This window comes from Coregonus lavaretus (genome assembly GCF_964263955.1).
Source record: "Coregonus lavaretus genome assembly, chromosome: 17".
Classification (NCBI taxonomy): Eukaryota; Metazoa; Chordata; class Actinopteri; order Salmoniformes; family Salmonidae; genus Coregonus; species Coregonus lavaretus.
The window spans coordinates 47,270,076-47,296,630 of record NC_140004.1 but is presented as its reverse complement, the minus strand read 5'-3'; the positions used below and the strand labels follow the sequence as shown (position 1 = coordinate 47,296,630).

Here is a 26,555-nt window from a genome sequence, read left to right as displayed (position 1 = left end):
TGAGGTTGTGCTGTTATTTACTTAAACTTTCAATACATTTAGACCAAGGCTGTTCTTCATGGCATTAACAGGCAGAGCATGGTTTCCCTTTCTTCCCTGTCGGCTGGCTGGCCGCTAGACAAAACGCCATCGCCATGCCAACCCTCTGAACCAGTGGAGGCTGCTGAGGGCAGGACGGATTCTCCTGAGTGGCGCAGTGGTCTAAGGCACTGCATCGCAGTGCTAACTGTGTCACTAGAGAACCTGGTTCGAATCCAGGCTCTGTCGCAGCCGGCCGCGACCGGGAGACTCATGGGCGGCGCACAATTGGCCCAGCGTCGTCCAGGGTAGGGGAGGGAATGGCCGGCAGGGATGTAGCTCAGTTGATAGAGCATGGTGTTTGCAACGCCAGGGTTGTGGGTTCAATTCCCACAGGGGGCCAGTATAAAAAAAAAAAAAAAAAAAAAATATGTAAGTCGCTCTGGATAAGAGCGTCTGCTAAATGACTAAAATGTAAAATGTAATAATAATGGCTGGAACGGAGCGAATTGAATGGCGGAGCGAATTGAATGGCATCAAACACATGGAAACCATGTGGCGATACCTATTCCACTCCAGCCATTACCATGAGCCCGTCCTCCCCAATTAAGCTGCCACCAGCCTCCTGTGCTCTGAACTGACTGATCAAAACTAGTTTTCTCACGGCTGTCTTGTCCCTCTGTAGCAGACTTATGGTGTTTGGAACATCGAATCGCAAATAAAAATCAGTATCGAATTGTGAGAATCGCAATACGTGTCTTATCGGCACCTAGGTATGGTGATGATATTGTATCGTGATGGCACTGGCAATTCCCATCCCTAGTGGTCATGGAGACCAACTGTGTGACAGAAAGCATCCATAATGAAGGAAATGGGCAGCAGCATCTTCAGTGATTCATTTCTTGTGTGCAAAAACTTCATTTTAATAACGTTGGAAGTGACACAAAGCCAAATAAAGCTTTAATTGAGATGTAGCCTATTAAACCAGAAATTAAATGTTATTTTATTTAAGACTTACTGAGTCTGGCTAACTATGAGGAATTGGCACCCAATTAATTTTGACAAATCTAAATGAACATGTTTCTAGACCAGAATTTGTCTGACCGAATTGAGGAATGATGTTGGTGTTATGATGATTCGGTGCTTTGGGGGAGAGCCAGCGCGTGAGCGAATGACATTTTGCAGCTGTGATACGACATTGTTTTGGGTTGGGCTTCAAAGACTATCCTACAAGGTTGATGGATTTCATATGGACCTAGTTGGGAGTTCATGACCCAAACGGTTGTCTAGGTTACGCCGAGGCTTCTTTCCTGTTTGGAATCAGGGATGACGGACACTAGGATGTCTTGGCTAAATCCACATGGGTGATTAGATTTTTAGGCCTATCTCGATTTATTATCTCAATTTATTATTTTCAAACTTAGGGGAAATTCACGATCTCAATTTTGTTTTCTCTAAATAAGCTTTGTTGCACAATTTAAAGGTCAATACACTGCTCTTCAAACACCCAGGAATAATCTAATTAATTCAGGAGTTGCTAAATATAAGCCTTCCACAACTATAAGATCCAGTAATAATGTAATTATTTATATAAAAATAGGTTAACCAGCTTTTATTCCAGTAATTGATCTGGCTTTCAAGTCTATGAAAATTCCCTTTTTTTTTTGTTATAAAAAATAAATAAAAACAGAACCATGCACAATCCATTAATAATTACCAACTTCTGGTAACAGGCATTATAGAAAATTGACACGTTTTCTAAATAATCTCAAGCACAAGCCCACATGCTAGTGAGTAGCAAGCTAATCTTTTATAAAGTCTGCCAGCAAGGTTGAACTGTTATCAATACACCCTCCTGTCCGTCTCCAACTGTTGGAACAACAGCCTGTTCACTTTGAGCATGAATTTTCTGCAATCATGTTCATTGATACACTCGGTTTTAGTAGGGTCTCCTCTGTTCTGAATTTTGGGATTTGAGACACAAGGGTATCGTTTAGAAAGGTTAAGTTATCCTCTATTACAGTACATCTGTATTTTGGTGTCCAGGTTATAATCGTTTGGGTTTTTATTTTAGTTAAACTGAATTTCAAATAAAAATAATAAGTTAGATTTCAGGTCTGAGGTAACTATTTTAATTTTAGTTTTATAAAAACATTTCTATTTTGTTTTAGATTTATTGTTCGGGACAGAAAGTAGCCTATGCGTGGGAGGCTAGGAGCGGAGGCTATTTGGACACAGCTGAGAGTGGAGACTAAAGGATTCAGTTCAGTCAGTTGTCCTGATGAGACCTTCCCAGCTAGCTTAGTCTATGGTTGTGGCTAGATATTTCTGCAAGAATTTGAAACACTTGAGGGTTCAGAATCATTCCGTTTTGATCAGAGTAATTGTTCAGGTTTTTTAAACACTAATGTAGATATTAATGCTGTAGTTGTACACTTTCTGTGAATATCGGTACAATAAAAGTGCTTTAGCTGTCGCCCTGTCCTGATATTGGCTACACTATCTAGCTACTTCCCTCTCCTTTACGTAACAGCTCGGCAAGCGAAGGACACTCCCGATTGAGCAGTAGACTGAATCACGGTGACATCCTTATGGTTACTACCAATTATTACATGTTATTGCTCATGTAGGCTGCTATTCTACTCCAAATAAAATAAAATGGGCTACCGACGATGTGATGCAGCTGCCCGGTGGGAAGCACCTCCGATACAACAACGTTGCACTGGCCATTCGTACTGGATTGTCTATTAAAGTTAGCGAATTGGCATGTCACGGTGACGTCCAGATGGGGATCAATACTAAAAGTTATTAGTTGGTCGCCCATCAAAGTAAAATAACTATTAGGTTTAACTAGCGCCATAAACTAGCTAGCTGGGAAACACACTGGCTTGGAAGGGATCATCAGGACGAGTGACTAAACTAATTGAACCTAATTCACTCGACTTTCAACTGCGCAACATCAATTTGAGAACCAGGCGTGTCCGTATAGCCTCGCATCTGTTATAGTTGTGTTTTTGGACGTCAGTTCTTAGCACCTTATACTGCCCCACAGTGGTGTGTCAGGTCATAGGTTAGGTTTAAAGGTAGACTCAGCGAGATGACAAAGATCCAACAAGTAAACAGTCGTAGTGGGTACATTTCCTCAACAACCAGTTGCGCGAGGCTAAACATCTCTGCTGTTTTGGGACAGTAGCTACCACGTTGTGGCAGTGTGAAGTGCTCCTGATCATACAGTGAAGGAAAAACAGTATTTGATCCCCTGCTGATTTTGTACGTTTGCCCACTGACAAAGACATGATCAGTCTATAATTTTAATGGTAGGTTTATTTGAACAGTGAGAGACAGAATAACAACAAAAATCCAGCAAAACGCATGTAAAAAATGTTAGAAATTGATTTGCATTTTAATGAGGGAAATAAGTATTTGACCCCTCTGCAAAACATGACTTAGTACTTGGTGGCAAAACCCTTGTTGGCAATCACAGAGGTCAGACGTTTCTTGTAGTTGGCCACCAGGTTTGCACACATCTCAGGAGGGATTTTGTCCCACACCTCTTTGCAGATCTTCTCCAAGTCATTAAGGTTTCGAGCCTGACGTTTGGCAACTCAAACCTTCAGCTCCCTCTACAGATTTTCTATGGGATTAAGATCTGGAGACTGGCTAGGCCACTCCAGGACCTTAATGTGCTTCTTCTTGAGCCACTCCTTTGTTGCCTTGGCTGTGTGTTTTGGGTCATTGTCATGCTGGAATACCCATCCACAACCCATTTTCAATGCCCTGGCTGAGGGTAGGAGGTTCTCACCCAAGATTTGACGGTACATGGCCCCATCCATCGTCCCTTTGATGCAGTGAAGTTGTCCTGCCCCTTAGCAGAAAAACACCCCCAAAGCATAATGTTTCCACCTCCATGTTTGACGGTGGGGATGGTGTTCTTGGGGTCATAGGCAGCATTCCTCCTCCTCCAAACACGGCGAGTTGAGTTGATGCCAAAGAGCTCGATTTTGGTCTCATCTGACCACAACACTTTCACCCAGTTCTCCTCTGAATCATTCAGATGTTCATTGGCAAACTTCAGACGGGCCTGTATATGTGCTTTCTTGAGCAGGGGGACCTTGCGGGTGCTGCAGGATTTCAGTCCTTCACGGCGTAGTGTGTTACAATTGTTTTCTTGGTGACTATGGTCCCAGCTGCCTTGAGATCATTGACAAGATCCTCCAGTGTAGTTCTGGGCTGATTCCTCACCGTTCTCATGATCATTGCAACTCCACAAGGTGAGATCTTGCATGGAGCCCCAGGCCGAGGGAGATTGACAGTTCTTTTGTGTTTCTTCCATTTGTGAATAATCTCACCAACTGTTGTCATCTTCTCACCAAGCTGCTTGACGATGGTCTTGTAGCCCATTCCAGCCTTGTGTAGGTCTACAATCTTGTCCTTGACATCCTTGGAGAGCTCTTTGGTCTTGGCCATGGTGGAGAGTTTAGAATCTGATTGATGGATTGCTTCTGTGGACAGGTGTCTTTTATACAGGTAACAAACTGAGATTAGGAGCACTCCCTTTAAGAGTGTGCTCCTAATCTCAGCTCATTACCTATATAAAAGACACCTGGGAGCCAGAAATCTTTCTGATTGAGAGGGGGTCAAATACTTATTTCCCTCATTTAAAATGCAAATCAATTTATAACATTTTTGACATGCGTTTCTCTGGATTTTGTTGTTGTTATTCTGTCTCTCACTGTTCAAATAAACCTACCATTAAAATTATAGACTGATCATGTCTTTGTCAGTGGGCAAACGTACAAAATCAGCAGGGGATCAAATACTTTTTTCCCTCACTGTAGGTTGCGTGCCACGTCAACGACTGTACAGTCGAGCACCAGACTTCTATACCATATGTAGTTAGCTGATGCGTATAATAGCTATTTAGGCGTTGTAAGGTCAGCAACGTCTGAGCAGAGGAACACGACCGACACGTTATCGCAATCTGGTGGCCGACTGCACAGTCGACGACTGCACAGTCGACGACGTGATGCGCAACCCCTTGGTTGATGCATGCAACGTCTGAGCAGGGGAACTCGACTTGCTGCTCGTGGCAACGTCATGTCGCTGAGTCTATGTTCTTTTAAATTCAAGTCAATCTCAACGTGACCCGCCAGATTCAGAAGCTTAAACTCCATTCGGGGGGGGGGAAGCTTAAACTCCATTCAAATCTTTGCCCAAAATTGAAGGAAGGAAACTAAAGCTGAACATAATTCATGGTTTTCATTTTATTTCGGTTTGGAGTCGACGATAGTCTTAGTTTTTCAACTATTTGTTAATTTTATTTCTGTTTACTAAATTGGTTTTTATGATTTAGTTTTAGTTTACTATAATAACCTTGGTTGGACCAAACCTTAGATGCAAATAATGAGTTGAAACTGCTTGTCAGAGGAAGAAGTGATCTTTCATCTGTGAGTGGCAGGGTGAGAGGCCTGGTGTCAGTGTGGTGAAGACCAAAAAGTCAAATGCTAATTAAAAACAACTTGATTCTTGCGATACAGGCATTTTGAACATTATGTCCCCTGTAGCTCAGTTGGTAGAGCATGGAGCTTGCAACGCCAGGGTTGTGGGTTTGTTTCCCACGGGGGGGGGGGGGGGGCAGTATGAAAATGTATGCACTCACTTAACTGTAAGTCGCTCTGGATAAAAGCGTCTGCTAAATGACTAAAACGTAACGTAAATGTAATGTAGTAATTCAATATATTGCCCAGCCATAAATCCACCTCTTATGTGGTGGTAGTATGGGATCATCACCACGCCAGTGGAAATTAAATGTGTTTTTTATTTTTGTAAACGTTTTATGAAAGGGCCTCTTCCCCATGATTGTTTGTTTTTTGCATCCCACCAAATGTCACCAACGTGGTTTGTGCACAAAACCAGGCACAGGAGGTAGATGACGTGCCTTGTTACTGCAGGGTTGCAAGCCTCAGTCATGTAATGTGTTGACGTTTACGTTTTGGAACCTCTTTGTAGGTTATGGCGCTGAGCTCATTGGAGTGAGCCTCTCCATGTGTTAGTGGGAGAGAGGAGTAGCTCAAGGCCTGTGTTGGAGGTGGCACTTGTTCTGTGGCTGATACCACCGTTTTGCCTCCTTGGGTGCGTCAGGTAATTTTAATAATGGGTGACGCTTATCCACTTCACCCCACACACACACACACACACACCGACTCCACACATTGTTTAGCTGTGACTTACAGATCGGTCGGTTGGAGCTCGGCGGGATGTTGGGAACCATGGCGACCAGGCAGCTTGAGGATGTAGTCTTATTGAATTCTCACCAGCCGCTTTGAATTATTAACCGACTCATTAGAAATAGATGATATTCTCAGACTACAGCCAGCCGCACCAGCTGGAGTTTAGAATAGAGGAGTAGGCTTTGAATGAAGTGAAGCGCAGGACTATTCAAATAGACTTTATTAGCCTAATACATGAGGGTGAATTATAAAGGCATTGTTTGTCGGTGCGTTGCGATAACAATTATCCTACACGGTTGAGTAGAGCCTGTTCTCGACGGTTGAGTAGAGCCCGTTCTCGGCGGTTGAGTAGAGCCCGTTCTCGGCGGTTGAGTAGAGCCCGTTCTCGGCGGTTGAGTAGAGCCCGTTCTCGACGGTTGAGTAGAGCCCGTTCTCGACGGTTGAGTAGAGCCCGTTCTCGACGGTTGAGTAGAGCCCGTTCTCGACGGTTGAGTAGAGCCCGTTCTCGACGGTTGAGTAGAGCCCGTTCTCGACGGTTGAGAAGAATAAGGGGTTTCAGCACCGTGAAAAGTGGTCGAGCTACGTTAAACTTCCCCCTTGCACCCATTTCAGCGAATGGGTAGTACCCACTCCTATATAAGCAAGCTAAAGCCGACGTTGTCGTTGCCAATGAATTGGGTAACGCACACTGTGTTGAGCTTACCACAGCTGGATGGACCTGCAGGGCTACAGAGAGCTACTTAACAGTGAAAGTCCGTCACGTGACCCCAGGAGGGGATGTCAACGTGACCCCAGGAGGGGATGTCAACGTGACCCCAGGAGGGGATGTCACGTGACCCCAGGAGTGGATGTCACGTGACCCCAGGAGTGGATGTCACGTGACCCCGGGAGGGGATGTCAACGTGACCCCGGGAGGGGATGTCAACGTGTCCCCGGGAGGGGATGTCGACGTGACCCCGGGAGTGGATGTCGACGTGACCCCGGGAGTGGATGTCGACGTGACCCCGGGAGTGGATGTCGACGTGACCCCGGGAGTGGATGTCGACGTGACCCCAGGAGGGGATGTCGACGTGACCCCGGGAGTGGATGTCGACGTGACCCCAGGAGGGGATGTCGACGTGACCCCAGGAGTGGGAAATGAGAAGTACCATGCTACAGACATGCCTCCTTTGTGAGAGTCGCACAAGTGCGCATATTTTTATATATCTATAGGCGTAGGCCTATAAAATGTTTTACATATTGATTTCACATCCATGTTGCACTTCATAATCATGTTTTCATTTTAAGAAAAGTGTTAATTCCTGATGGTGCGCTCATCATGACTCATGATCATATATGGAATCAGGAAAACCAACACTTTTTTAAAAATATTTTCTTAAATAAACAAATTCACTACAGCAACAGTTGGCTTTTCATTTTCCTGCTGTACCAAACCGTGTCCCCCCCCAAAACTGCAATAAGTCCCGAACTGTGGTTCACAGCTGTTACACCCCTAGTAGAAAAGGAGAGTAGCTAATGTTATTGTTTACGTCACCAACGGGCGGCTCTTTGTAATATGCTCCGGCATTCAACATACTTTTGTGCTACCTGGAATCTGAGACGCGCCATACTATTCCTTGGGGAGCGATTGGGGGCAGTGTTGTCGCCATAGAATTAGAATACTAGAATGGTCATAAACCTTATGATTGGATAAAAGTCAGCCATTTCTGTCAGGTAGATGGTCAACCATGGTTTGCCAGTGCTGTGATAAGATATTGTGTAAAACAATCAATGTGAAGAATTTGCCTGCACTGTGTTAACTAGCTAGACAGTTTTGGATGAATGATTCCATTAATTGTTCAAATTAACTGCCAATATGCCAACATATTTCATTCAAACAATGCAGTCAATCCACAGCCACACACTGGCTGAAATCAGTTGGTGAAACAACAATGAAGTGGATTTCAACTCATCGTTACCACTTCCATTACACGAGCCATGTAAGTTCACTCACAGTAGACAATGAAGAAGCATAATGCTCTCCCTCTTCCGTGAAAATACATGTTGACTGCAGCCAACCACAGCGTACAAAAAAATAACACTGGTACTGAGAGGTGGGACAAACGGTGGACTGTCAAACCTGCAGTGTGTCCCTGTTATCGCTGGCTTTGTGACTGACAGACCCCTGTCCTATCAATAGATCACTAGAAGATGCATATCGTTCATTCTAGCGGGAGAAGGTCACAGACTTTTTTTTTTATGACCCAGCGAATTAAAACGTAAAAATTGAAAAGAAGCCTAGTTCATTTATGAAGTGGAAAAAGAAGCCGTCTTACAATGAGTCTGATCGCCTATTTAGCTGACGGCCGTGCTTATGGAAAATCCTGCAGACATGACCTGCTATCAGAACTCTGCCTCACCCTTAATATTCCCCTACCTCTCCAGTCAGCAGTCAACCCACCTGATCTCTCTCTCTCTCTCTCTCTCTCTCCTCTCTCTCTCTCCTCTCTCTCTCTCTCTCTTCTCTCTCTCTCTCTCTCTCTCTCTCTCTCTCTCTCTCTCTCTCTCTCTCTCTCTCTCTCTCTCTCTCTCTCTCTCTCTCTCTCTCTCTCTCCCCTCTCTCTCTCTCTCTCTCTCTCTCTCTCTCTCTCTCTCTCTCTCTCTCTCTCTCTCTCTCTCTCTCTCTGTCTCTCTCCCCTCCCTCTCTCTCTCTCTGTCTCTCTCCCTCTCTCTCTCTGTCTCTCTCCCTCTCTCTCTCTCTCTCTCTCTCTCTCTCTCTCTCTCTCTCTCTCTTCTCTCTCTCTCTTCTCTCTCTCTCTCTCTCTCTCTCTCTCTGTCTCTCTCTCTGTCTCTCTCTGTCTCTCTCTCTGTCTCTCTCTGTCTCTCTCTCCCTCTCTCTCTCTCTCCCCTCTCTGTCTCTCTCTGTCTCTGTCTCTCTGTCTCTCTCTCTGCTCTCTCTCTCTCTCTCTCTCTCTCTCTCTCTCTCTCTCTCTCCTCCCTCCTTCTCCAGTCAGCAGGCGGGCCCGGTGGCCTACTCCCACCCTACCACTGTGGCCAGCTACACGGTACACCAGGCGCCGGTGGCGGCCCACACTGTGGCAGCAGCCTACGCTCCCACCGGCGCCACAGTTGCCGTAGCCAGGCCCGCCCCCGTCGCCGTGGCAGCAGCAGCCACCGCCGCGGCCTACGGAGGGTACCAGCCGGCGCACGCCACCGCTGACTACGGCTACGCCCAACGCCAGCCGGACGTCCCCCCGCCGCCTCCCCCGGTCACCTCCCAGAACTACCAGGTGGGTTACCAGGTAACTCATTGTTTTAATTCAACACATTGTTTGAGTGTTTATTCATTTTTTTTTCATGCTGAAATGTACCCTGGGTAATAACGAACAAGGAAACGGTTGGTGTAGAAATGGCTAATAGACTTCTTTCCCCTCTAAGCTTCTTTAACTTATTTTTCAGAAGCGTTGATAAGGGTCCCCATTTCATTCGTTATTTTGGAGCGTCACCTCAGGTTTTAGGCTTTAACATTTTTTTTTTTAAGTCTCATTATTTTTAAGCCCAGATTCTGTTTGTTTTTTTTATCACAGAACAGCTGAATGATTGGGGGGAGAGACTTTAAACTGCAGCTTGGGATCATCTTTACCCCCCCGTACTCCTGTCAGCTGTGATCAAAACTCCTGCCAATGTTTTCAATTAGGCCTACTGTGCAGGCGCTGCTGTGATGTTAGATCAGGGCTAAATAGGTTTGAATAACTTTGTAAATTACGTCAAAATACGTTTCTTATTGCACTCCTGCACCTGCAGATTCCCCGTCATGCATTTAAATTTTTAGTCATTTAGCAGAGCGACTTACAGGAGCAATTAGGGTTATGTGCCTTGCTCAAGGGCACATCGACAGATTTTTCACCTAGTCGGCTCGGGGATTAGAACCAGCGACCTTTTGGTTACTGGCACAACACTCTTAACCTCCCTCCTACCATGTGTGAACACCAATCCAATGTTTTTAAACCATGAATGTAGTTTTAGCTACATACCTCCATAACTTACTACATTTGAACACACTGTATATATATTTTCTGTTGTGTTATTGACTTTATGTTTTTTACCCCATATGTAACTCTGTTGTTTTTATCGCACTGCTTTGCTTTATCTTGGCCAGGTCGCAGTTGTAAATGAGAACTTGTTCTCAACTGGCTTACCTGGTTAAATAAAGGTGAATAAACCTCCCGTATTTGATGTTTTTCCTGACAGACTCCCCTGTGCTCTCCCCGCCCCATTCAGGACTCCTACTCCTACGTGCGGTCCACGGCGCCGGCGGTAACCTACGACCCTAAGCAGTACTACCAGCAACCCGTAGCTAGCGCTGCGGTAGCCGTACAGCCCCAACCCACGGCCGAGGCTTACTACCAGACCGCTTCCCTTAACACATCCTGGGACACCACGTGGAAGAAAACCCTACCAGGTGATGGCGGCCTTACATTTACTAGATATAGTCCTTCCTTTGATTTGGACGTTCAATTAATACGTGTTCATCGTACTATCCACCTCCATTTTTGAACGTTGCGATGGGGCACAGCCAAACAACGGAAGTGACGGATTAGACTTCCGCTTCACTTGCCAGAGTCAATTTTATAAAGTATAAAATTCAAGTGAACAAGTCTACGTGTAATTTCATATTTATTTAATTCAAGTTCGCTAACGTTAGCTAGACCTACTTAGTAGGCTAGTTCTGTTGTGATAATTAACTACCACAACTAACGTTATTAAGGCCATCCACCAAGCCGATAACTATAATGAGAAACTATAGGCTACATTACTATAGAGCGTTGGTGAGCATCCACACTAGAGGAAAGATTATAGTTTACTGTTCTGCACCTGTCAATCAATTGATCAACACATCCGACTGCATGCTGCCTAATAACGTGGTAAGACAAGACCATTCATGAGGTCTCTAACCCACAGATACTGGTTCAGACCATTCATGAGGTCTCTAACCCACAGATACTGGTTCAGACCATTCATGAGGTCTCTAACCCACAGATACTGGTTCAGACCATGAGGTCTCTAACCCACAGATACTGGTTCAGACCATTCAGTGCTTTCAGGGGGTGTTCATTGTCATAGTGACAACTGCTAATAATACTTAAATGTACATGTAGGCCTAATGAAAACAACTAATATAACAACTTGTATTTAAATTTAAACAACAAACGCCGTTTAGCCTGTGCATCTTTTACCGCATGTCATTGCCTCATTGCTCAAGAGTAATTGCGCAACAGAACAATGAAGACAGGCTCCAGATATAGCCTAAGTCAGAAGCGTTTGCATATTAGCCCATAATTCATTAGCTCAATGTTAGGCTTAATACTGCAGTGAAATATATCCAGTTAATTTACACAGTGAAAGGAGAGGGGGGGAAAAAAAGTTGATCGGAAATAAATCCTAGGGAGCTACGCTCTCCCCAGTCCACTGGTACCAGCTCCAAAAGCTATTTTTAGGTTTAAAAAAAAAACATTTATCCTACGTAGTCTACAACAACACAATGTAATGAAGAATGTTGTTTCCAATTCAGTACAAAACTCCAGTATAGGCTGGATTGCCAGTGGCGTGCATGTGAATTATGATAATGCGGGAGCGTGGAAGAAGTTGTATCCATAGTTTTCAGCGTTTTGGCTTCCGTGTTTTTAAGTGTTGAAATATGAGGTGGGTAATCACTCCCTTATTTTTTTGCATGTCTGTGCCATTTTAGTAAATTCTTCAAGAAAACAATGATATTGTTTCGTTTACTGTAAAGGATATTATCACGAAGTCTCTTCAATAGAATATGAATATAGCCGTGCAGAACGGCTTACAGTTGACTGAATTTACTTGGACTTGCGATGTCATTATTGTATCTGTTAGCATATTATTTTGTGTATCATAAACCAGGTTTCCAGCAACTTTTTTTGCAAGTAAAATTACGTCTTGGATAAAGTTCTCACTACAGGCCTGATGGAAACGGCTAATTTATCAGTGAACTGTTGGCTAGAGCGCACTTCCCAATTCCAGAGTGGGCACATTCGCTATATAACACTTTTTGTTTTTTTTGTTTTTTTAGTATCAGTAAAGTTGAACATCACTCACAGGCTTTTTACCTGCAGCATGTCAATTTGATGTAAACATCTGTAGTGGGAAAATGTGCATATTGGTTTTATTTTATTTTTATGCAGATTTTTATTTTGAAAATTTGCATGGAAATGTCAGCAATTGGATGGAAACCTAGCAATGCAGCATGTCGGCGTGCAAATATTCACGTCTCTGCTTCTGCAGCTCCTAAAACAGGCTACAGCCAGGCCAGTCTGACACCCTACACGCAGACCAGGCAGGTGACGGCCGTCAAGCCTGCCGCGCCCTCCCCCGCCACCTCCACCTTCTCCATCTACCCCGTCTCCTCCACCGTTCAGCCTGTGGCCGCCGCCTCTGTCGTCCCCTCGTACTCCCAGAGCCCCACCACGTACTCTGGTAAGCACGACATGCAAGCTGTGACCAGTATGCATTACCTGCCGACCACCTACTCCACCAACGCAGTCACGTACTCCCAGAGCCCCACGTACAGCACCAACCCAGTCGCCTACTCTGGTAAGCATTCAAATACCCCTAGGGGGTTGCAAAATTTGGCAACTTTTTTTCCCCCAAAATTCCCACTCAGGTTTCCAGAAATCCCAGTTGGAGTATTCCTGGAATCTGGAGGGATTAAGCAAGGAGATGGGATTTCTGGAAAACCTCTATGAATTTTGGGATTGTTACCGTAATTTTGTAACCAACTTCACCACTGCCTACCCGACTGTCTGGCTCATGGCCTGTATCCTCTTCTACTCCTCCTCTCCTCTTCTCCCTGTGTCCCCGTCTAAAACCTCCCCTCTTATCCCTGTGTCCCCGTCTAAAACCTCCCCCCCTCTTATCCCTGTGTCCCCGTCTAAAACCTCCTCTCCTCTTGTCCCTGTGTCCCCGTCTAAAACCTCCCCACCTCTTCTCCCTGTGTCCCCGTCTAAAACCTCCCCTCCTCTTCTCCCTGTGTCCCCGTCTAAAACCTCCCCTTCTCCCTGTGTCCCCGTCTAAAACCTCCCCTTCTCCCTGTGTCCCCGTCTAAAACCTCCCCTCTTCTCCCTGTGTCCCCGTCTAAAACCTCCCCTCCTCTTCTCCCTGTGTCCCCGTCTAAAACCTCCCCTCCTCTTCTCCCTGTGTCCCCGTCTAAAACCTCCCCTCTTCTCCCTGTGTCCCCGTCTAAAACCTCCCCTCTTCTCCCTGTGTCCCCGTCTAAAACCTCCTCTCCTCTTCTCCCTGTGTCCCCGTCTAAAACCTCCCCTCCTCCCCAAGGCACGTCGTATTCTGGGTATGAAGCGGCGGTGTACTCTGCTGCCTCCAACTACTACCACCAGCAGCAGCAGCAGCAGAAACAGGCCGTGGCGGCCGTGGCAGCTTCAGCCTGGACAGGCAGCTCCTTCACCAAGAAACCTCCCTTCCAGGTCATATTTCTATTAGTGTTTTCTCTGTGTGTGTGTATATATATATATATATATATATATATATATATCTCCATGTGTTATATCTTTTATTCTTAAGATTAAAATACATTTGACCTCCACCCCCCAGAGCAAGCAGCTGAAGCCCAAGCTGCCGGCCAAACCACCACAGATCCACTACTGTGACGTCTGTAAGATCAGCTGTGCCGGACCACAGGTCAGAACACCTCTCTGGGTCTGTCCCCCTCTCTGGGTCTGTCCCCCTCTCTGGGTCTGTCCCCCTCTCTGGGTCTGTCCCCCTCTCTGGGTCTGTCCCCCTTCTCTGGGTCTGTCCCCCTTCTCTGGGTCTGTCCCACTTCTCTGGGTCTGTCCCACTTCTCTGGGTCTGTCCCCCTTCTCTGGGTCTGTCCCCCTCTCTGGGTCTGTCCCCCTCTCTGGCCATCCTTTCAGCCCTCTGGCCATCCTTTCAGCCCTCTCTGGCCATCCTTTCAGCCCTCTCTGGCCATCCTTTCAGCCCTCTCTCCTTACCTGTCCGTAGGTTAGCACAGAGACTGATACTACTGTGTGCTACTTGATGAGAAAGTAAATTTAAAGGTTCACCATGATAATGATTTATAATGACTGGCAGGTCAGGATCTAGCCTCCGCTCCCCTCTGCTAAACCTAAAACCTAACTCTAGTGCAGACGTGGAGTTGGAGCACAGAGCTAATGATATGCACACCAGGTTCCTGCAACTCGGTATGGTAAGTGTCATTGAACAGGCCTATACCTGTGTTTTAGAGAAACAGCAATTCAAATCCTACTCACTGGCACTAATAGAAACTGTTTTTCCACGGAGTACAGCCCATGTGCCGGTCACGAACATCCTCAAATCTACCGGAGTTCACAACATTGCCCCCTCGCATTTGTTTTCGCAGTGCGTGCAATCTAGCCAATTCCACACGACATACAGCTGCCCCCAGGCCCTAATGGCAGTTTCGTGATTCGTTTCTGAAGCGTGATTCATCGCTCCAGAGAACGCGTTTCCACTGCTCCAGAGTCCAATGGCGGCGAGCTTTACACCACTCCAGTCGACGCTTGGCATTGCGCGTGGTGATCTCAGGCTTGTGTGCGGCTGCTCGGCCATGGAAGCCCATTTCATGAAGCTCCCGACGATCAGTTCTTGTGCTGATGTTGCTTCCAGAGGCAGTTTGGGTCTCGGTAGTGAGTGTTGCAACAGAGGACAGATTTTTACGCTCTATGTACTTCAGCACTTGGCGGTCCCGTTCTGTGAGCTTGTGTGGCCTACCACTTCGCGGCTGAGCCGTTGTTGCTCCTAGACGTTTCCACTTCACAATAACAGCACTTACAGTTGACCAGACATTTGACGAACTGACCTGTTGGAGAGGTGCCATCCTATGACGGTGCCACGTTGAAAGTCACTGAGCTCTTCAGTACAGGCCGTTCTACTGCCAATGTTTGTTTGTCTATGGAGATTGCATGGCTGTGTGCTCGATTTTATACACCTGTCAGCAACGGGTGTGGCTGAAATAGCCGAATCCACTAGTTTGAAGGGGGTGTCCACATATTTTGTGTGTACATGGTCAAATGCATCTGAGGGTCTGCTTCTATTGGTCAAACTAAACGTGCATTGAATCTCCCCATCTCAGAACATAAGGCTGCCGTTCGTAATAAAAACAGACTATTGTAGAAGCCAACCCCCTTCCTCCGGCACGTTGTAGCCGTTGAACACGTCCACATTTCACCAAGAGGAGGTGGCATCTAAAGTAGAGGCATTCATGGGGTCTCTGCTTCTCTGGATTCAAATAATCACCTATGTGTATATTTTGTCATGGCCTATTGATTAACCGGACACATTTTCTTTGTTATTAGTGTTATTTTGTGCTATATATATTTACCTTGAAACCTATCATTTATTTTGTTACCTTGTCTCAATGGGCCACTGGGCTAGAAATAGGAGCTAAGCGCAATGGTCAGGTCACTCTGAGGGATGTCCTAATGTCGGTCACCTGTTCACATCCTGTGCAATGGATTAAAGTGAGCTAAAATACATCAATCTGCTTTTTTTTTTTGTGGAGCACGCTAACTCCTTTCTACCGCAAATTAGTCCTTTTGGATGTTTTTCTTTAGTAAGCCCTTCCCATGATTTTTGTCGTTGTTGAGCAACCCTCTGTTCCTTTTTGTTTGTTGAAGCGCGAAGGCCCACCTGAACTCAGTCCGCAGTGTGTTGATGTGAAGGCCCACCTGAACTCAGTCTGCAGTGTGTTGATGTGAAGGCCCACCTGAACTCAGTCCGCAGTGTATTGATGTGAAGGCCCACCTGAACTCAGTCCGCAGTGTATTGATGTGAAGGCCCACCTGAACTCAGTCTGCAGTGTATTGATGTGAAGGCCCACCTGAACTCAGTCCGCAGTGTATTGATGTGAAGGCCCACCTGAACTCAGTCTGCAGTGTATTGATGTGAAGGCCCACCTGAACTCAGTCTGCAGTGTATTGATGTGAAGGCCCACCTGAACTCAGTCTGCTGTGTATTGATGTGAAGGCCCACCTGAACTCAGTCTGCAGTGTATTGATGTGAAGGCCCACCTGAACTCAGTCTGCAGTGTATTGATGTGAAGGCCCACCTGAACTCAGTCCGCAGTGTATTGATGTGAAGGCCCACCTGAACTCAGTCTGCAGTGTATTGATGTGAAGGCCCACCTGAACTCAGTCTGCAGTGTATTGATGTGAAGGCCCACCTGAACTCAGTCTGCAGTGTATTGATGTGAAGGCCCACCTGAACTCAGTCCGCAGTGTATTGATGTGAAGGCCCACCTGAACTCAGTCCGCAGTGTATTGATGTGAAGGCCCACCTGAACTCAGTCTGCAGTGTGTTGATGTGAAGTCCCACCTGAACTCTGTTTCTCCCTCTCCTCCACCCAGACCTACAAGGAGCACTTGGAGGGCCAGAAGCACAAGAAGAAGGAGACCGCCCTAAAGGTGTCCCAGAGCAGCAGCAGCAGCGGCGGTGGAGGGGTGGGCTCGGCCCGGGGGACTCAGAACCAGCTACACTGTGAGCTCTGTGACGTCTCCTGCACCGGCGCCGACGCGTACGCTGCACACATCCGAGGGGCCAAGCACCAGAAGGTAGGCTGCATTATTTTTTTAAAATGCTTGTGTTAAGCCCTCTGTATCCATTTATAAAGGAGTTGTCACAGTGCTTTACATTTACCTGGCCTAGACCCAAAGAACCCGACTGAGGGGAGTTCCAGAAATACTGAGTCATGGTAATAGGCTTTACTTACAGTTGAAGTCGGAAGTTTACATACATATTAAAACTTGTTTTTCAACCACTCCACAAATTTCTTGTTAACAAACTATAGTTTTGGCAAGTCGGTTAGGACATCTACTTTGTGCATGACACAAGTAATTTTTCCAACAATTGTTTACAGACAGATCATTTCACTTAAAATGCACTATCACAATTCCAGTGGGTCAGAAGTTTACATACACTAATTTGACTGTGCCCTTAAACAGCTTGGAAAATTCCAGAAAATGATGTAATGACTCTAGAAGCTTCTGATAGGCTAATTGACATCATTTGAGTCAATTGGAGGTGTACCTTTTTGGATGTATTTCAAGGCCTACCTTCAAACTCAGTGCCTCTTTGCTTGACATCATGGGAAAATCAAAAGAAATCAGCCAAGACCTCAGAAATTTTTTTGTAGACCTCCACAAGTCTGGTTCATCCTTGGGAGCAATTTCCAAACGCCTGAAGGTACCACGTTCATCTGTACAAACGATAGTACGCAAGTATAAACACCATGGGACCACGCAGCCGTCATACCTCACAGGAAGGAGACACGTTCTGTCTCCGAGAGATTAACGTACTTTGGTGCGAAAAGTGCAAATCAATCCCAGAACAACAGCAAAGGACCTTGTGAAGATGCTGGAGGAAACAGGTACAAAAGTATCTATATCCACAGTAAAACGAGTCCTATATCGACGTAACCTGAAAGGCCGCTCAGCAAGGAAGAAGCCACTGCTCCAAAACCGCCATAAAAAAGCCAGACTACGGTTTGCAACTGCACATGGGGACAAAGATCGTACTTTTTGGAGAAATGTCCTCTGGTCTGATGAAACAAAAATAGAACTTTTTGGCCATAATGACCATCGTTATGTTTGGAGGAAAAGGGGGACAGCTTGCAAGCCGAAGAACACCATCCCAACCGTGAAGCACGGGGTGGCAGCATCATGCTGTGGGGGTGCTTTGCTGCAGGAGGGTCTGGTGCACTTCACAAAATAGATGGCATCATGAGGAAGGAAAATTATGTGGATATATTGAAGCAACATCTCAAGACATCAGTCAGGAAGTTAAAGCTTGGTCGCAAATGGGTCTTCCAAATTGACAATGACCCCAAGCATACTTCCAAAGTTGTGGCAAAATGGCTTAAGGACAACAAAGTCAAGGTATTGGAGTGGCCATCACAAATCCCTGACCTCAATCCTATAGAACATTTGTTGGCAGAATTGAAAAAGCGTGTGTGAGCAAGGAGGCCTACAAACCTGACTCAGTTACACCAGCTCTGTAGCTGTCTGTTATTGTTGGCGTCTGTCTGCGTAATGGGGCAAAAACCCCTATCAAATACTTCCAGACCTCCAAAGGGCGGATTAGAGGAAGAGGAAGCTCTTTGGTCACCCAATGGCACTCACTCAGTCTATGAAGTCCACTCATCTGGTCATGTTCCCCTGCTCAGACGTTGCATTGCGTCAACCAATGGTTGCGTGCCACGCCATCGGGCACCAGATTGCTTGATGTGATTTACTTCATAAAATACCTATCCAGGCATTGTAAGGTCTGGGCTGGGGAACACGACCTCTATCTGCAGTGCCGTGTTGGTCACGTCTTCTAATATATTAATCCTGAGCCAGTCAGTCAAACCCCATTTTTTTTATTTGTATTTTTTCACTGCTGGCGTTACATATCATCAGTCAGGTTTTGATGCAGCTGACATTATATAGGATCAGGCAGGTTTTGTGCTGAAGCCCACTGAAAAGCTTTTAAATGTTTATCTTTTTCAGGACTCTCTGAAACTTCCAAGGCCCGCTGGTTGAGAAGTACTGCTAAAATGTCTCTCTTGCTCCCTGTGTTATCTCTTTAAGGTCGTGAAGCTCCACACCAAGCTGGGGAAGCCCATCCCTTCTACGGAGCCCAGTGTAGTGACCCAGACCCCCTCGTCCACCACGGCCGCCCCCTCCAAGACCCCTGCTTCCTCTTCCACCACCCTCACAGGCTCCACCACCTCTAACTCTTCCTACCTGAAACCGGTCAACATTGTCAGCCAGGGTAGTGTCGGGGCTGGGCTAGGGAAGGGTCCAGCCGTCAACAGCCTATCCGTAGCTGTCAAGAAAGTCAACACCCCCAAGATCAACTTTGTTGGTAAGAAGGGGCTGTTTTTCTTCTCTGTTACATATCTTGTATAAATTGTTTTTTAAAACGTTTTTTTAATTATAATCAAGCACTGAAAGACTTTAATATAGGATTTCATTTAGTCTTTTCTCTTTTCAAGAAACCATATGATATTTTATATGACCGTTTTGCCCCCTATTTAAATAGGCTTTGCAATGTGGAACATGGTCCCTGATGAAATTCTAATGAAAAGGGGCTTAGTCTGCACTAGTCTGGATGGGATTGTGTAGCCAAGCAATGTTGGCAGTAGGGCTGTCCCGACAAAAAAACATATTAATATTGGTCGACCGAGAGTCTGTTCCTTCGAACAATTGGTCTACCTTTTTAAACGTGTATTTTTCCATATAGACACACCCTATGTTTTAATATAATCAACTATATGTAGGCTACTGAGCTTGTCTGATGCGTTAAGCACTGCGATTTGAAATAATGAAGACGCACAAATTACTAAAGAGGGAACCAGAGATCAATATAGCCTAACCAGAAGAGAAAAATGTCCCCCCCCCCCCCCCCGCGCTGCTGGCCTTCGCAGATTCTACCATTACGCTCCTGAAGTTGCCGGTAATGGCGACACCAGCGGTCGGCAACCTTTTCCATTTGGAGTGCCAAGTTATCGCACCATTTCCACTGATCTGCGTGCCAGTTATGATTTTCATATGTACATTTTTGTGGAGTTTAGTTTCATTTAATTTATAATAGTCTTCATATCTCAAAATCATTGTCATGTGGTTAATCAAAAATTATATCTAAATAAAAATAATACAAATCCAAAAGTAACTTCTATTGCCAACTGTGTAAAATTAGCCTACATAAAGCCAACAAATAAAAACTTTGCAGCCTGCAGGTCGAAAATATCCTGATGAAAATAAATATCCTATAAATCACATTGGCTACGCATGGCCTGTCTGCATGGAACTTAAAACATTGTATCAACTATTAACTTGGTCTGGCCCGAAGTTTATGTTAGCAAACTTGCAACATTGTAGAAAATATTCCCTGGCCCTCAGTTTCCCTCACCAGTGAGCTTCGGGCAGACATACAGCGGTAGTCTACTTCTTATCACTTGCGCAAATAATCAGGTAGGCCTATTTTGTTTATGACGTTTCCACAGTATCAGAGCATTACACTTTTTCCCCCCCAAATTGGCACATTTTATAGGCCAGGTAGCCCAGACCTACTTCAATGCGTAATCAGGTGCGTGTCCTTACTCAAGATTGACAGAAGCGCTCCAAACAAAAGACAATTAATAAATTGACAGCACATAAATGGAATGAAAAGAAATAAAAAAAATAATAATAATCTCAAGTGTAGCCTAGGTTGTGCGCTCTGCAAACAACGTGTCCACTCCTACAATGACAACGGTAAGATAATAATAATAATAATATATTGAATGCATTAACAGAAATTACCGTAAACAAACATTTGTAGATTATATATTATGTTAATTAATGGTACTACTGGTGTGCATCCGCAATGGATTAGTCCACTGAGACAGGCGTGAATCAGACAGGTGTCTGGATTAGTCCACTGAGACAGACCTGAATCAGACGGGTGTCTGGATTAGTCCACTGAGACAGGCCTGAATCAGACGGGTGTCTGGATTAGTCCACTGAGACAGGCCTGAATCAGACGGGTGTCTGGATTAGTCCACTGAGACAGGCCTGAATCAGACGGGTGTCTGGATTAGTCCACTGAGACAGGCCTGAATCAGACGGGTGTCTGGATTAGTCCACTCAGACAGGTGTGAATCAGACGGGTGTCTGGATTAGTCCACTCAGACAGGCCTGAATCAGACGGGTGTCTGGATTAGTCCACTGAGACAGGCCTGAATCAGACGGGTGTCTGGATTAGTCCACTGAGACAGGCGTGAATCAGACGGGTGTCTCCTATGCCATAAATTATTCATATATATTTACCACTTCCCGACTAAGAAAACATGTCGACCAAACAGTCAACTAAATGAGGTCAGCCCTAGTTGGCAGTCCATGCCAATGGGGAGATTAATCACTGCCAGTCTCTGAGGTTGAAGCCAGGCCAAGCTGAGGCCGGTTAAGCGAAGGCCAGCATTCTGACAGATACTGTTCTGACCGAGGTTCTCCTCTCTTCCACGCTTCTCTCTCATCTCTATCTCTCTGTTTCTCATCTTCGCTCTGGGCCTGTCGCGCGGGGCCTTTATAGTAATGTTCCTACAGCCTCCTCTGTTAACTGTACAATGGCTTCTCATTTTTATTCTTGGATTTATGACAATTTCAAACTGAGTCGTAGGTAAGAGTCCCTGTCGGCTGTACCAAAAATACATATAATTTAATTATTATGCTTTATCTATTGGGGGAATTTATTAACTTTTTGTAGGAAATGACTAGACACATTCTATGTTCATGACAAACAACTGTAAACTTATCTTATATATTTTTTTAAACACTGAATAACTCAAATTCTAAAACTAGGGTCTCTTTGAAACCATAACCCTAACCCAGTTTTACAAAGTAAACTCAACCTATATTTAAAGTGTTTTCTAGAATAATGTTGATGGCTATTTTATACTGAGCAAGAATATAAATGCTACACAATTTCAACGGTTTTACTGAGTTACAGTTCATAGAAGGAAATCAGTCAATTGAAATAAATAAATTAGGCCCTAATCTATGGATTTCAGACTGAGAATACAGATATGCCATACCACTATGGGCCTCAAGATCTCCTCACGGTATCTCTGTGCATTCAAATTTCCATTGATAAAATGTAGTTGTCCGTAGATTATGCCCGCCCACACCGTAAACCCACCGCCACCATGGGGCACTCTCCACAATGTTGACATCAGCAAACCGCTCACCCACATGACACCATACACGTGGTCTGCACGACGTTGGAGGCGGCTTATGATAGAGAAATTAACATTTTAAATTATCTGGCAACAGCTCTGGTGGACATTCCTGCAGTCGGCATGTAAATTGCACGCTCCCTCAAAACTTGAGACATCTTTGGCATTGTGTTGTGACACAACTGCACATTTTAGTGGCCTTTTATTGTCCCCAGCACAAGGTGCACCTGTGTAATGATCATGCTGTTTAATCAGCTTCTTGATATGCCACACCTGTCAGGTGGATTATCTTTGCAAATGAGAAATGCTCACTATCACAGACGTAAACAAATTTGTGCACAACATTTGAGAGAATCACACTGTATTGTGCGTGTGGAACATGTCTGGGATCTTTTATTTCAGCTCATGAAACATGGGACCAACACTTTACATGTTGCGTTTTATTTTTGTTCAGTGTAGAACATTGTGAACGACAATTTCATTTTTGTTTTCAGATAATCACGCATCCTCTTTACCCTAATCTTGTTTTACAAAATGAACTCTAACTATATCTTAACAGTATCATTCTAGTCTGATGTCTGTTTTAAAACATGCTATTACAGAGTATGTGAAGTGTGAATGACAACTACGTTTATTTATTTTTTCTTCGGATAGTCATGCGTTTACATCCCAATAGGGTCTCTTTGAAACCGCTCTTAACCCTAACTATTTAAAAATATATATATTTTACCTTTATTTAACTAGGCAAGTCAGTTAAGAACAAATTCTTATTTACAACGACGGTCTGCACCGGCCAAACCCGGACGACGCTGGGCCAATTGTGCGCCGCCCTATGGGACTCCCAATCACGGCCGGTTGTGATACAGCCTGGAATCGAACCAGGGGGGGGGTCTGTAGTGACGCCTCAAGCACTGAGATGCAGTGCCTTAGACCGCTGCGCCACTCGGGAGCCCAGACCGCTGCGCCACCAGGGAGCCCAGGACCGGACCGCTGCGCCACTCGGGAGCCCAGACCGCTGCGCCACTCGGGAGCCCTGACCGCTGCGCCACCAGGGAGCCCACTATAACTCTTTGAAACCGCTCTTAAACCTAACTATAACTAGCCTTGACTGCACCAAGCAGACAACGCCACAAAATTAACAATGGCTAACGTTCCAAAACCTTTTCACTAATCAACTACTGACTTTTATCTGTAACTTATAACCGCATCGAATTTCTCTGTGGAATTTTAAGGTTATTGATATGGCAAATGGCCCTTCAAAATGTTAAATGTATCTGTATGGAACGACCGCTGACCTCTGTGTAAAATATGAAGGCTTTGACCTTGGGACTGTGTTTCTGGAGTGCATTAGTCCACAGACAAATACTTTTTGCATGCACACTGTACTTCTTAGATTGACCCTGCAAAGGAGAAGAGTGTTGGTCAAAGCCTTGGGCTGCAGTACCTGGGTTGACTTAGCCCAAAGTGGTATGGCGCTGTGGACCGGTAATTAGGAGATCTTTAAACATTTCTTTGGTTTGGAACAAGATAGTTTAGCTACTTTAAACACCATTTCAGGACTAGTTCCCAGTTGACATATCCAAGGCACGTCTCTACTACTAAGTCTTCATATTTTGGAGGTCAGGGGTCGTTCAATACGTATGAATGGAACATTTAGAAGGGCCATTTGCCAAATCAATAACTTTTGATTTACTTAAATTACGATTTTCTAGCACTAATGGTTCACAGGGGGAAATCAAACTGTGATTACATTTTTTTCTTATCAAACCGAACCGGCCTCAAAGCACGGGGGAAAAGACCGATAGACATGACAGTCAAATGTATTTCCATCAGTCAAGAGGCTAAAAAGCATTATTTCACAATCACATTTTTTTCTTCTTCTCCTCTCTGACAATTGGCAAGCACCAATCTTATTGATTTTGGTTTTCAAATAAACGAATAGGCCAAAAGCCTGCTGTTACCGGCTAAGGAAAATCCTGCTGTGTTCTGGTGGAGGATAGCTCTCTGACTTCCTGTTTATGCCCCAACTTCAAACAGATACTATTTACCATCTAGTTGCTTCTTAATAAGCAATGTAGGCTTTCATCTATGATGATCTAGACTCTTTGACATCTGGGTCATTCCACCTCAGAAATCACCAGAAAGAGGATTCGATACCTATCTCAGATTGTTCTGTAATAGTTTCTGTAGTTAGTAACCGATTTTATGATTAGCATTCCTTAAACATTATTGTTGAATATATATATATATATATCTCCTGAGAAATAAGCTAATTGAATGCACCCAAATTGGCCATTTTTTAAAAATGTATAAGCTTCAGATAAAATATAGTACCCAACATCTGATTGTTGGGAACTATGCGAAGTTTGGTCCAAATCAGATGTTTGGTACTGTATTTATTGAATATAATCTGAATCCTAAATTTTAAATTAAAATGGGCAATTTGGGTGCAATCAATTAGCTTAATTTCTCCGAAATAACATTTGAACAATGTTTCAGGAATGCCAATCCTACAGGTTTTTAACTACAGGAACGATTTCAGAACAATCTGAGATGATGGGTGTCATGGCTTTGCTGAAATTTATATGGGATGACTCATCTGTTCCCTGTAAAGCTGCAAGTCATTGGTTCTTCTGATTCTGGGATTCTTCTGTCTCCAGCTGGAAACAAGCTCCAGACTACTGGGAAGGTGACGGAGGAAGCCAAGATGGAGGCATCCAAACCTCCTCCGCCCTCATTGGTCCCACAGGTTCAGGAGTCCAAGAACGAGTCCTCCGATTCCCTGTCTGCACCCACCCTGGCTGCCCTGCAGAGTGACGTGCAGCCTGTTGGACATGACTATGTGGAAGAGGTACGGTTGACATCCAGAACACCCGAATGACTGACCGGGTGTAGTAGAATGTCATATGTAAAACACAACAGGCTTTTGCTCATTTGCATAGTTAATTGTTTAATTCCAGCATTCACTTCCAGCATTTAAATCAATTTCTTCATTTTCTGAACTGTTATAATTTACAAATGTTTTGTCTTAGTATTACTCTTTAAAAAAAATATATATATATATAAAAATAAAAACGTTTCCTGGACCGAATAATTGACTACATTTTAGGCAGTTATTACTTTCGCAACTAGTGAGAGACCGCTTTCTGGGGGTCTGTACTGAGATGCTTTCAGGGGGTCTGTCCTGAGATGCTTTCAGGGGGTCTGTACTGAGATGCTTTCAGGGGGTCTGTACTGAGATGCTTTCAGGGGGTCTGTACTGAGATGCTTTCTGGGGGTCTGTACTGAGATGCTTTCTGGGGGTCTGTACTGAGATGTTTGCTGTTGCCCGGCTATTTGAGACTCTGGGTTTTTAATTAAGGTTTTACAGTATTAAGTTCTGGTGCCGTTTGGGCAATTCAAAGTATTGATTGGGGACTTATTTGTGGAGGAATGGATGTTTTTCTGGATGATTTGTGATTTTATTTGTGCTTCCCATGACTGTTTTGGTATTTTATTTGTGTGTGTGTACACACTACCGTTCAAAGTTTGTGGTCACTTAGAAATGTCCTTGTTTTCCATGAAAACATACATGAAATGAGTTTGAATAGGAAATATAGCAAAAGGAATAGGAAATGTAGTCATTGACAAGGTTAGAAATATATATATATATATATATATATATATATATATATATATATATATATATATATATATATATATATATTTTTTTTAAATATAAATAATTGTCCTTCAAACTTTGCTTTAGTCAAAGAATCCTCCATTTGCAGCAATTACAACCTTTGGCATTCTAAGTGACCCCAAACGTTTGAACGTGTGTGTGTATATATTTTTATTACACACAATTCCAATCATTTTGGGTATAATGTTTATTTGTTTTATTATACAGGGCGCATTTGAAAAAGAGACCTCGGTCTTGCCTGTTGAATAATGAAGCAGTATCTGAAACATTACTTACTTCTATAGCCATCTTTTAAAAACAAATGTATTTCTTATTTGTAGGTGCGTAACGATGAAGGCAAGGTGATCCGGTTCCACTGTAAGCTGTGTGAATGCAGCTTCAACGATCCCAACGCCAAAGAGATGCATCTGAAGGGCAGGAGACACCGCTTGCAGTACAAGGTTAGTGGAGTCACTTTTTTAACATGTCGACCTTTATGTTGGCCACGGTAATGAAACTCACAAGTTTTAGGAAAACAATATGCTTTTGCTCATGGGTGTTGGAAGGTGTGCGTGTCTGTCCAATGAGGTCATTTCTGGACAATTCTGTCCATTTCGGATGTCCCCTTTTTTGGCTCGAGCACCCCCCGAGTTCTGTATAGCCTCTTAAATGAGACGTTAGAGGGCTACAGGTAGAGGTGAAGCCCTCTATCAGAGCTGAGATCAAAACCAATTTTATTCGTCACATGCTTCGGAAACAAGTTGTAGACTAACAGCGAAATGCTTACAGTGCTTTCGGAAAGTATTCAGACCCCTTCCTTTTTCCACATTTTGTTACGTTACAGCCTTATTCTAAAACGGATTAAGTAATTTTTTTCCCTCATCAATACACCATA

The 26,555-nt window shown here is 44.4% G+C and overlaps 1 protein-coding gene across 10 annotated transcripts in view; it reads left to right on the top strand.

The window, feature by feature from the left end:
* LOC311144690 (zinc finger RNA-binding protein-like) overlaps positions 1-26,555 on the top strand; it is a 41,233-nt gene that overhangs the window by 1,989 nt on the left and 12,689 nt on the right. The window contains exons 3-11 of one of the 10 annotated variants that reach the window (XM_084180778.1): positions 9,238-9,517; positions 10,509-10,689; positions 12,549-12,845; positions 13,584-13,732; positions 13,860-13,946; positions 16,652-16,855; positions 18,872-19,148; positions 24,660-24,850; positions 26,002-26,121. In XM_084180778.1, coding sequence (XP_084036904.1) covers positions 9,238-9,517; positions 10,509-10,689; positions 12,549-12,845; positions 13,584-13,732; positions 13,860-13,946; positions 16,652-16,855; positions 18,872-19,148; positions 24,660-24,850; positions 26,002-26,121 — 1,786 coding nt within the window. Of the gene's footprint in view, positions 1-9,237; positions 9,530-10,478; positions 10,690-12,536; positions 12,846-13,583; positions 13,733-13,859; positions 13,947-16,651; positions 16,856-18,871; positions 19,149-24,659; positions 24,851-26,001; positions 26,122-26,555 lie in introns of all 10 variants that reach the window. The other 9 variants (XM_084180774.1, XM_084180782.1, XM_084180777.1 and 6 more) reach the window with 9 other exon arrangements.